The 12,405-nt window shown below is 34.4% G+C and overlaps 1 protein-coding gene across 5 annotated transcripts in view; it reads right to left on the bottom strand.

Moving 5' to 3' along the window:
- Positions 1 to 341: 341 nt before the first annotated feature.
- Positions 342 to 12,405, bottom strand: part of LOC130894714 (single-minded homolog 2) — a 49,754-nt gene continuing 37,690 nt past the window's right edge. For all 5 annotated transcript variants that reach the window (XM_057801672.1, XM_057801674.1, XM_057801671.1 and 2 more), the window contains 7 exons: positions 12,138 to 12,338; positions 10,132 to 10,307; positions 9,872 to 10,069; positions 4,563 to 4,765; positions 2,818 to 2,924; positions 2,599 to 2,746; positions 342 to 2,536 (listed from right to left, as the gene is read on the bottom strand). In XM_057801672.1, coding sequence (XP_057657655.1) covers positions 1,924 to 2,536; positions 2,599 to 2,746; positions 2,818 to 2,924; positions 4,563 to 4,765; positions 9,872 to 10,069; positions 10,132 to 10,307; positions 12,138 to 12,312 — 1,620 coding nt within the window. In that variant the 5' untranslated portion in view covers positions 12,313 to 12,338 and the 3' untranslated portion in view covers positions 342 to 1,923. The remainder of the gene's footprint in view (positions 2,537 to 2,598; positions 2,747 to 2,817; positions 2,925 to 4,562; positions 4,766 to 9,871; positions 10,070 to 10,131; positions 10,308 to 12,137; positions 12,339 to 12,405) is intronic.

Below are 12,405 nucleotides of genomic sequence, written 5' to 3'. Positions count from 1 at the left end.
AATAAACTGTGGCAGAAGAAATTCATTCTGATGAAGGTATTTGGAGAAGATCAACGAGTTAGATGGCTTGAAAACGTCTCACGAATGAATAATTATAGAAAACTGAAAAATTTATTAAGTGCAGCAGAAAGAAATAGAAAAAAAGAAGACCAGAGAAGAAATGGATAGAAGTGAAGGCAGATAAAGGAAAGTTTGGTATACAAAGTTGGGGAAACAAGGTACATGACAGAGAAAGATTAGTTTAGATTAAGCTGAAAATATAAAGCAAACTCTGAAGCCGTGAGTCAATGCTGTGATCGTTTTTTGGTGTTGTAAGGATATCATTTAATAAATAAAACAAGTTTATAAAATAACAGAAAACCTTTATTTGGTTGAATAAGTTTAGGTATATAATAATATGGTACTTTAAATTTACTGTACAATTTTCTGTATACACATTATATTCACAGTCAAAAATTATTGTCATATCTATATAAATAATAAAAATAAAAGTGATTTTTTATTGTATATATATTTTTTAAAATAAACAAATAAAATTGGTGTAAAAAAATAAAATATATACCAAAAAGGTATGGCACCTTGATCGGGATAAAAAATATACAATAATATAACATATTAATGTACAGTCTGAACCATTTAAAACGAAAACATTGTAATAAATTATAAAAATTGTATAAAAACTATAGAAAGTTGTCAATACTACTTTGTGTTTATACAATTGAATTCTATTACAAAAAGAAAGTTGCAAATAAACTTACTATATTAAATAATATTGTTACAAAACCACAGAATAAATTTTGTTACACAAAATTGTAAAACTTTTTCTTTTTAAAAGTCTCAAACTGTATTAGCTTCCAATATGATATCCATGTGGTGTATAACTAGTAAATTCCCATGCACGAAAACAAAACATTGACGGCAAGCTTATTCTTGGTCGTTCGTCAGCTGATTCAATCAACTGTCAATTTATTTCATCAAGTTTCATGACATTTAAAAAGAAAGTTGTAAATAAACTTACTATATTAAATAATATTGTGACAAAAGAACAGAATAAATTTTGTTACATAAAATTGTAAAACTTTTTCTTTTTAAAAGTCTCAAACTGTATTAGCTTCTAATATGGTATCCATCTGGTGTATAACTAGTAAATTCCCATGCATGAAAACAAAACATTGACGGCAAGCTTATTCTTGATCGTTCGTCAGCTGATTCAATCAACTGTCAATTTATTTCATCAAATTTCATGAAATTTTGAAATTATATATTTAGGAGATCAAAGTATAACTCCGTTTCTGATTCACTTTTCCTAACTCAACTCCTCATTTCAAATAGTTTAACATCCAAACTCTGATTGTGTTTTCATTGACTGGCTGTGTTGTCACGTTTTAAAACGTGTTTAGAAATGTTATAAAAGTTTCTAGCCGCATTGGAATACTCTATAGTTAAAAGAAGATATATTTAACCTCAAATTAGTATTTTACGTCTACTAAAGTATAAAAAATAATATTATTCGATGTTAAATAGATTCTCATATCGTTTTAATAGCTTGGCAACATCTTATGACGAATAAATTTTAGTAAGACGCGCATAGGAATTTATCAATCGGAATCAATTCATACATGGTTGCCATTATTACTGTTTCACAAGTATAGTTTTAAAAACGGAATTGATAATTAAAACGTTCTATTTCATGCAGTTTTTTAATGAAATATTGTTAAATTAAATGACACGATCAGATATAGGTACATATAAAAATATCTAAATTTATTTTAAAACAATTTCTATTAATCTCGTTGGCCAATGAGAATATCCGTCAAAGTGTATGTACTCGATGTAGTAGGTTTTTGTACTAAATTCTGTGGTGTTATTTATTATACTGATTGTACTCTAAAATCCTGCATGAAATAAAACGCACCGATAACACTAATGAACGTACTCGTTGGCCATTTGATACTGTTGCGCATCCACAATGACACTAGTATACCCCGCGGTATGCGCTTGTCCACTTAACGGTTTAAACTCGTGCCCGTGCCAAATTTGTCCCCCTTGTCCGACCTGATTATTATTGAAATAATTTATGGTAAAATGCGATTCGGGACAATAATTACTAGTATTTAAATTTTGTAAATGCATCTCACTTTCCGAGGAACTACACGACGAGCTCGAAGCGCTGAACGGTCTCTGTTGCGGATGACTTCCCAATATGTGCTGCTGACTTATTTCCGGATCCGAATAGGGATAGAACATTTCTTGGTGTTGGTAGGATTCGTCGTAAGTGTAATTGACGTATCCGGATGAATATTCGAGATACGATAAAGCGCCGTTGGAGTCGCTGAAGTCGTCGTCGGTTACAGACGACGGTTGGGAAGATATGATGTTTGTGGGAAGACGGGCGACTGAATGGGGGGAAGTATATTTCGATTGTGATGACAAGGTTCTTGCGGGCGGGTTGATTGGACTACGAGGCGAGCTCGGTAGATCGTCTCGAGGGGCACCTTGAGCTACGCTCAATATTAAATCTTTGGCTTCGAAATCGCTGTAACAAAAATAATTAATTTGATTGAATTTTTAGTGAAATATATACGAATAATGACGTACCTCAGAACGTAGTTGACCGATACGATGCAATGTGGTCTGGAAGACCTTGAATTATGGACTATAGTCGCGTAGCTTTGCATCCATACCCAACCGCCTCCTTTGCAGAGAAATCGGTAGTATTTGGTTGTTACTTGCCCTTTACACAATACTGAAAACGAAAAATTGACTATGAACAAATATATTTCGTAAAAAAACGAATTCAAAAAAATCTCAACTTACATTGATGATGGGATAATCTCAAAGCCAAAATGTCACTTCCATGTGCGTAATGGTAAAGTGTTTTTTCTATGAGATCTTGTGGCTCGTAACCAGTTAATTGTGAAACTCTGTAATAATAAAAATTGATAATATTATACTCCGAATCTACGCACGTAGGAAGGTGTCAGCCAAAACTTCTAAATAACAATAAGAATATATAATACTGTGTTGAGAACGTTCATTTTCGAAAAAAATTGACACTTCTAGCCTAAAATTTACAATAACGAATTGCGTCATCAATTGCCTAAGCAAATTATTCGAATTGTAGCCGCCATAGATAAATTATTATTCAAATGTTGTTCGTTTTGTCGTATGCGTTTTTTAAACCACGACTAACGCACCGAGATGATAAAGAAATTATATGAACAATTGAAAGTTTTAAATTTATGCGTTAAATTTAACACTTAACAGTGACAGGTCGTCATTGTAAACATTAAAACTTGCGTCGCACTGGAACGCAGTACGATATGCAAAATAGAAAAACAATTATTATTATCTTGACACATGATTATCTCACTCGTTACTCTTGACATAAATCTGAGAGTTTAATCAAAATCGATAACGAGATGAATCGGTTTAATCCACGCGAACACAGAACTAATCGCGATCCACGAACTATTCCGGAATTCATTCCACGAACAAGCCTATTGTTTATGTCATAGTTGTCAAACTACAATCATAGGTTTATTAATTTATTATCCGAATGATTTTATCTTCAGATTAATTGTGATTTACGGTAAAATTTCCAGAAAATAATAATTATGACGAATGTTGATGTAAATATTTAGTGATATAATACTTCGGTATCGTTTTGTTTGAGTAACTATAGACATTATTTATATTTCAAGTGCTATTTGTATCAAATAACTCATTCGATATGATGATGGTGGTATATTGACACAGCAGCTTTTTTAAAATACATTTTTGTAGCAATAGAAACTTGATATTTAGTACGAGTTTTAATTTTCAAGCTTAAATTGCTATATGTGAACCGAACAGCTGAATTGAATGTACGAGGGTGCGTTTAAAATTTGATGAAATATTAAATTAGTAAAATTCTTTAATTGTACATTAAAAAAATTAGAAATAAAAGCGTGGTTAGTTTTATATTAACGTTTAAAATGAAAATATCAATCGATTATTTATAGATTAGCAAATTATTAATAAAAATAAGTCTTATTCGAACTAATCTCGTGTTTAGAAGTTGAAAACGAGAAAGTTTGTCTCAACAATCAATATTCCGTCCAAATTTATTTTCATTGTTTGTGTTTTGGTGAATAAACGAAATTTTAATGTTGTATAACTGTATTCTTGAATAAATTATCTCTATCAGTACAGCTTAGAATACTCAAAATTTGAGTTTTTTACGTTGATGTGTCTTTTATTTTTGCTCGTATAAGTTGATAAAACTAGATTCCAATTTTTTCAACCCTTAATTTTTCGAAAACTAAGGAAAAAACTGCATATTTTATACAGCAGAGTTGCTACTTAAGTTTGGAGATATGGCAACACTGATACGTCAAATCTGACATTGACATCGTAAAGTTTGACATTTTTAATGACGAATTAATCGGAATGGACAAAATGTATCAACCCTCGTAGTAATGAGAAAATAGGAAAGAAATAATTTATATTTTATTTTATATAATTTATTTATATTTTGTAATAAAATGCCGATTAATTATAAACAAATTACTAAAACTTACCTCGCATCTAAAAAAATTAATTTTAGATCTAAACTTGCTCTGAACATGAACATATTCATATGTAATTTGATTTCGGTAATAGAACTGGGGGGTAGTGAGTGTCCGACAGCAACTAAACCCATTATTTGACAGTAATTTGCGTCGTAAGGTCCGGCAGTTGTCGTTAGAGGCTTCACTTTCAAATAACCCGAACAATGTATAACCTATAATAAAGAAAATCTTTGAATAGATATCAAAAAGACCAAGTAATGGGGCGGGGACCAAAAATATTAAACGATTTAGTAAATCAAGTAGGCGTCGATTAAGGATGTTTGTAATTATTTCTCGTAATTTGGCAGTTGTCAAATGTCAAATGTTTTAGTTTAGGTTAGGTTTAAGTATGGAAAATCTGAATGAAAACGAACGTCGTCGGGTAATTGCCAAATTTTCCGACCGATACAAAGATTTGAAGAAATCGTTTACGGTTAATCACTTTCGACAGAATGGGCGTGTTAAGACAGATATTTCGATTGAAATAAAGTCAGGATCGAGTAGAAAAGTCAAAATCGATAAGAAATATGTAAACAACATTCTGAAGAAACAGAATGTAGTTTTAAATATTCTGAGATACGTAAATCAAAACTTAGAGGTCTTAGTGACACCTAGTTGTCGCCCTCTGAAGGTTTGGAAATCATTATCGACGACGAGTCATCTTTTATTTTCAATCTTCTGACGGGATTGGAACGGCGAGAAAGAAAATTCGGAAGTATATGTCTAAAGACACAAAACTCGAAAGTATGGTTGGAATTTTTAAAAGAATTGGCATTAGGACATCAGTTGTAAAAATTGGGAATGGGGGACACAATAGATCTTTTGGGTCGCAGTGTACATGGTTGGTGATTTCTTTTCGTGGTCCTTCTGGAAATTCTGTAACCCCCAAAGTGCAAAAGCAGGAAATTCTATGTTTTGGCGACCAGGATTGCCAACTCCTGGCCAAAGAAAACCGGGACACGCAATATTAATCAAAAAATCCAATCCTTATCCAATTATAAACCCATAAAATCAGGCGTTCCCCAAGGAAGTGCTCTTGGCTCTTATCTGTTCTACAAGAACGACTACATCAGTGGAGAATGAAAGTCAACACTGACAAATCACGTTCACCACAAAACGAGGTGTCTGACCATTAACGATATGCCGATTCCAGTGAAAACAGTAGTCAAATACCTCGGACTACACTTGGACCAAAATTTAACTTGGATGAGACACATACAAGCTGAAAAAACTAAAACTTCAAAATATGAACCGGCTAATCGGTAGTTAACAATGGAAAATAAGATAGTTATGTACTAAATCGTCCTAAAACCAATATGGACATATGGTATAGGGATATGGGGTTGCAGTAAACCATCGAACACCAAGATACTGCAAACTTTTCAATCTAAAATACTCCGCATAACCGCTAATGCTACATGGTTTATAAGCAACAATACATTACACACAGACCACGATATTCAGACATCGGCGATAAGAAACAAAAACCGCAATGAAAACCACCAAAATCCACTTATATCCAAGCTTTACACTGATCCAATGGAACAGTGAAGATTGGAAAGACGCTGGCCAGAAGACCTCATAGAATGATCTACGGAGACCCGTCAGTGGATGGTGCCCGCCTCAATTAACCATATCATTGAGTAGATTGTAAATTTGCAATTAAATTAAAAAAAAACTCATTTCTTTTGAAAAACTTGCTAGATTCCGTTCATTTGAACTGTATGTGATACAACATCCTGTCGACATAGGCGTCCAAATTTGACATCATTTCCCCTGAAATGTCAAAGTTGAACGCTTGCCAATATTTAGGGGCGAATTTACCTATCTGCCTCCAGTAGGCTATTTATCTGTCCTCTGAAATTCGATGCGTTTGTTTGAAAACTAAGGTTTTGTAACGGGTTTTCCAATAAGAGGTGTTATTTTGAACAGCCCGCTATTTCGGTAAATGTCACTTTTGAAGCTGTCATTTTTTGACATTTGACAAGTAGAAACTACGCCATTAATGAAAATGGAACGAAACAAGCTTCAACAACGCATTGAAATTATTAAAATTCACTATAAAAATGGTGAAAGTTTGGCAGAGACGGTTCGTAAAACTAAAACATTTTTGGGTCGACGTGAAGCACCTTCTCGGACCGCAATACAGAAATTGGTGGAAAAATTTGAGCTGTCGGGACAAGTTAGTGATGTGAAGAATAAAACCCGTGCACGTCGCTCAAAAACAACTGAGAATATCGCTGCTGTAGCCCAAAGTGTTGAAGAAAATCCAGGTTTGTCCATTCCTCGTCGTTCTTTGGAATTAGCCATTCCACAAACGTCATTACACCGTATTTTGCATAAAGACTTGGGTCTTAAGGCCTATAAAGTTCAGTTAACACAAGAACTCAAGCCGGCCGATCATCGACAACGTCGTGTCTTTGCTGATTGGGTCCTTGGAATGCATGAAAATCATCTTAACTGATGAGGCCCATTTCCACCTTGGTGGTTACGTCAATAAACAAAATTGCCGACTCTGGGGCTCGGAAAACCCGAGAGTTATTGTTGAAAATCCTCTCCATCCTCAACGCGTGAGTGTTTGGTGCGGTTTATGGTCTGGCGGTGTCATTGGACCTTACTTTTTCGAAAATGAGGCTAGAGCAACAGTTACGGCGAATGGATTGCGCTATCGAGAGATGATTAATGATTTTTTATGGCCGAAATTGGATGGTATTGATTTGGACAACGTTTACTTCCAACAAGACGGCGCTACGTTCCACACAATCAACGAAACCATCGATCTTTTACGGGGAAAATTTCTCTCGAAGAGTTGATCACAATTGGCCACCGAGATCTTGTGATTTAACACCTTGCGACTTTTTCCTTTGGGGCCACGTGAAAGATAAAGTCAACGCCAACAGTCCAGCATCGATTCAAGATCTCAAAGATGGAATTCGTGAGGATATCGAGGATATAGGGCAGCCGCGGTTACGGAAAATTTCATGAAATATAATATGGTCCTGTAAGGGCAGTCGTGGCGGCCATTTGGCTGATGTTGTGTTCCATTATCAAGGGTATACCTTCCAGTTTATAATGAAATAAACATCCGATCATTTATCTCAAAAAATGGCATTTTTCTTTGAATATCAAAATAACACCTCTTATTGGAAAACCCCTTATAAGATTTTCATCATTTTCACGACAAAAAATCGTTAAAGGACAATATTTTAGGCATATTTTTTTCAAAACCTTTATCGTCTCGTATCTCACAAATTTACAACGATACAAGATCTACAATTGTTGTAATTTGAGCTAATCAGTCAAAGATATATGAAATGGAAGGTTAATTAGTATGAACCGCACTAGAAATTAATTATACACGTTTTTTAATTGCTTATTACACTTCTGGATTCCAACACATGTACGCAAAGGAAACTCTTGATTTTACAAAGTTCGAATTGAATAACAACGATGAAAATTACCATTCTGTCTTTATGAAATTACCCATCGCACATTTTGAATTACCTTTCATCTTCCACATAAAAGAAACTTTCGAATAATACACACATATACGTTCAGATTGGATGAAGGGTCCTCTTGTAACAAGGATGCATATTCCGTCCTCATTACCTTTACTCCAATGAAATACGGAATCATATGTTTCGGTTTAAGTATATACGGAATATTTTTTCATAAGTTTGGCAACTAAGTACTTTCGATTTTTTATTTTTCGAATAACATAATAACCAAATCGAAGAGGATCGTCATAGCACCTTAAAAGAATCATCGCCGGTGATGGAAAATGGGTCCTGGACCAGCACAAACCACATCGGAAGCTTAAAAACAACGAAAAAAAGTTCGTGTTGTGTGTTGTGGTTTTTGAGCTGCTTCTAAAGAACCGAACGATAAATTCTGGAGTTTACTGTCGGCATTTAATGAAACTGGATGAAGAAATCAAAGAGAAAAGGCCAGAATTGTCTAACTATGGCTGGGAAGTGATGTCACGTCATCTATACAGCCCTGATGTGGCACCGTGTGATTACCAAGTTGCAGAATTGTTTGAATGGTCAAATTTTCGCAAATGACCTTCAAACGCACCTGATTTAGTTTTCTTTTATACTATAAAACCGAAATTAATTTGTCGCCAACCAATAATATGCCAGTTTCAAAGGAATGTCTACTTTTTGTAGTGGAAACTGACGAAAAAATTGATAAAGTTTATAGATAAAGTTTCCTCGGCAAATTTTTCAACTCATTTTCATATTTTGCTTGTTTAAATATCTAATTTCTTTTCCAGAAAAAAGGCTTTTAATCATTGACTATTTTCCACGAATTTTCCAGGATAAGATTGATCTTTATACCTGTTCGATCAATTTTCTAATTACTTTTCCTTTATGCATTATTCGTGTCAGGTAAACTAGGTCTGGAGATGTTTCTTTGAAGCGCTCTAACGCCGAAATGGTTAATCTCTCGAAAAAACGTTTCAACAAAAAAATGCAAAGAATTTTGTTTACTTTGATTTTGTATAGGAGGGGCTTCTCGAAAAAACGCCTTTTTTCTGAGATATTGGTCAAAAACAATAAAAAGTATCAAAATTTGATCAAAAAATGCCCAAAACACAAAGTTCCGAGTCAAATTTGTGCCCGCAAACTTCAAATTTATATTCTACGACCTAAAAACATATCTTTCTATCTGTTTTAGATAAATTTGCCCGGATGAATTCGAACTATGTATACGGCATATTTTATGCTAGTTTTTTTCAATATATGACGGGATATTTTGTCGAAATTTCGTAATTAGATGTCAAAGTTTGAAACCTCTTAATACTTTAATCCCTTAAATTGATTCAAAACGGGCTAATCGTGATTTTAACAAAGCCATTCCATCTTCTCCCCTATACAACAAACAAAAATTTTATCCCATTCATCGACGAGCTGCAGGGCCGGATTAAGCTAGGGGCTATAGCCCCGGGCCCCAGGTCCAAGAGGGCCCCATCATTTGGAAATCATTCTGTATTTTTTGATGTGCTGATACCACAAATCTAACGTATTGATATTATTTTGTGAATTTTTCCAAGTTTTCGAATTCCTTAAGGGGGCCCCGTCATTATTTTAGCCCCGGGCCTTATAAATCTTAATCCGGCCCTGACGTGCTGCTTTCGTATTCATATTGTAATAAATAAATCGAAAACTCGATGTTATATATAAAAAAATGTACAGGGTTATTCATCGTTTAATTATAATAACACAAAACGCACAATTGTACATACATACAGGGTGTTGAAAAGTCTGTTTTCTCACCTTATAACCGCTATTTGTTAGTCCAGCATTTCTTTTCGCTAAAACACATTTCATCCTGAGAAAAAACGCCCGTTCGCTTTCGTGTTCGTGCAGAGGGGCGATTCCCGGCGGATAAATATTGGGCGTCAACACCGCCGTCATTTCATCGTGATCCGCCGGATGGATATATTCGTATATACTGTTCCCTGTGAGTTCTACCTAGGAAAAAAATAAACGCACGGACATTTTAAGTTTCAATATATTTGTAATCCGGATCTTACCTGCGATAAACCTAAATGTACCGAAGCCGTTTCTGATATGTACATTATTTTCCCGTCGTGGGCTATCACGAAAATAAAACCGTCTAAAGTTTGTAAAAGATACGATCCCAATTCTTTGATAGGAGCTTCTCGCGGATTCGGAATGGCAGGAGCGGCTCCCCAAGCATCTCCCAGTCCTAAAAAGACAGTCGAAACTGTACGAAGATATTGCTACAAATATTTGGAGTTTGCTTAGTAAATTACTCGGTACGAACCAGGTAACTAGCGCCCTCTATCAGAGTCAGACAGTACAATGCTGCGAGTACTTTTTTTGAAACACCCTGTATATATAGGACAGTGATAAACAGTATAGAGTTTGCTTTAAACTATTGCACAGTCGCTGTAAAACTCTACGTTCGATAAACACCCAAATAGATCCGCCATTTTGTATAAGTGTCACTTTATCACTGTTGCAACAAATGGTTAATTCCGTGCAAATATTTTGACACCGGAAGTGACATCGCACTAATCATACTCATAGTCATTTAATTACTAAAAGTGAACCTCCAAAATTTTAAGTATTCAAGACACAATTCAATGTAAAAAATATTAACAGTATTGTCAGATTTTTATGAATTTTTGTGCGCAAGGCTTTTGTGATACGGTCGGTATTATGGTGGTATCGACATTGTTGTCAGATCTTTCCTTTTTCCGGAAATATATTGAATTTTGTTATATCAAATAAATCATCCTATATGGTTCGTGTTTTTCGACATACTGATTATTTTTCATTCTCTATACCTATACAAACTTACAATCGTTTTGATTTTAATATTTTGGGTCTTCTAACAGGACACAAACATCCAAAAAATCTGTTTTCAGTTGATGCAGTTTTTCTGGGCCCTGATTTTGATAAATCTTTTACTGAACCAGTTTCGTTAAACTTTTTTACTATTTTACCGACAGTAGATCTTGTTACGGGATTTCGGTTAGGGTATAAATCATTAAAGATATATCACCATAAACTAATAACATTAGAATATTGATTCGTTCTTTTTCAGATAAACCATCATTATTTTTACGGAAAAAAGAAAGATCTGACAACAATGTAAATACTACCATAATAACCTCAGTAGATAATTGAGGCGTTCTATACATAAAACTCACTCTGTATTTGAAACAAATTCGTGCCGATCGAATCACAAAAAACATATCGAGAGTTTCTACCTAATCAGCCTGCACAAGTACAAAATAATTCTAAATCTAAAAGTAAAACAAGTAAAAAATGCAGGAATATTGTGTGTGACAAGTGACAAGTGACATTTGATAATAAAAATGATAATGGAGACGTGGCTTTTGTGCGAAATTTTGACAGTTATTTAGGCCAACATTTTGCACAATTCGGAAATGAATAAAACAAATTTGCTTTTCAACAGACACGATTATAAAAAAAAATCGAGTAGAGTTGTACGTAGCCGTTCTTTTCATATGCTAATAAACACTACTTTACATTCATTGATGTTTTCAATTAATATTATGTTACGTTATGGTATATTTTATAACTATTATCGTTTTGAAATCTTTTTATTTTCGCTTGATTACACTTTCAGACGATCAAAAGATTACGGAGCGACAATACTAATAAAGATTCGATCGTTTCGAGGCTCGTTTCAAAGCTCTAATAAAAGAAAATCCGTCGTAAATTACAGTGGACAACAAAATCTAAACGTTTTAATGTCACACGAAAACTTAGAACCACGGGCAACGGCACTGAACGGCAATTGAATGCATTGTGAAGCAACACTGCTTTCAAGCTAGTTTTTGTATTGAATTGATATCGTTTTCGTGTACTGGCTTCGCTGCTTACATACCTACATCTCGTCGAAACTTGTTTCGAGCCATAACGGTGTAATTGGTGAGGTTATCGAAGTGCTTGGTTTCCAACACGGAGATCTAAGGTTCGAATCCTTTGTCGAACGATTTTTTTATTAAACAAGCAACTTGCTCTTAGATCAAAGGAGACTTACCTTCGGGAAATACTTCCCGCATTTTGAGATACGAAGATGTCAGTCTGATTACTGACGCCTTGTCTAATTGTGATGTAATGGCAGCCGGAAGCGGAAGCATCTTGCCCAATTCTAAAAATTCTGCGTTCTCTTTTTCTCTTCTACTCCTAGCGGCATTTTTGCTTTTTTCTCTCATGGCACCTTTAGTGCCGAGCGAAGAAGCTAAAACGAACGAAATTAAACAATTAGTATAGCGGAAAATCGAATATCTGTTCATTGTACAGTGGTG

Source organism: Diorhabda carinulata, chromosome 6, assembly GCF_026250575.1.
Source record: "Diorhabda carinulata isolate Delta chromosome 6, icDioCari1.1, whole genome shotgun sequence".
NCBI classification, from domain to species: domain Eukaryota; kingdom Metazoa; phylum Arthropoda; class Insecta; order Coleoptera; family Chrysomelidae; genus Diorhabda; species Diorhabda carinulata.
The sequence above is the reverse complement of the archived record's forward strand: the minus strand, read 5'-3'. Positions and strand labels throughout refer to the sequence as shown.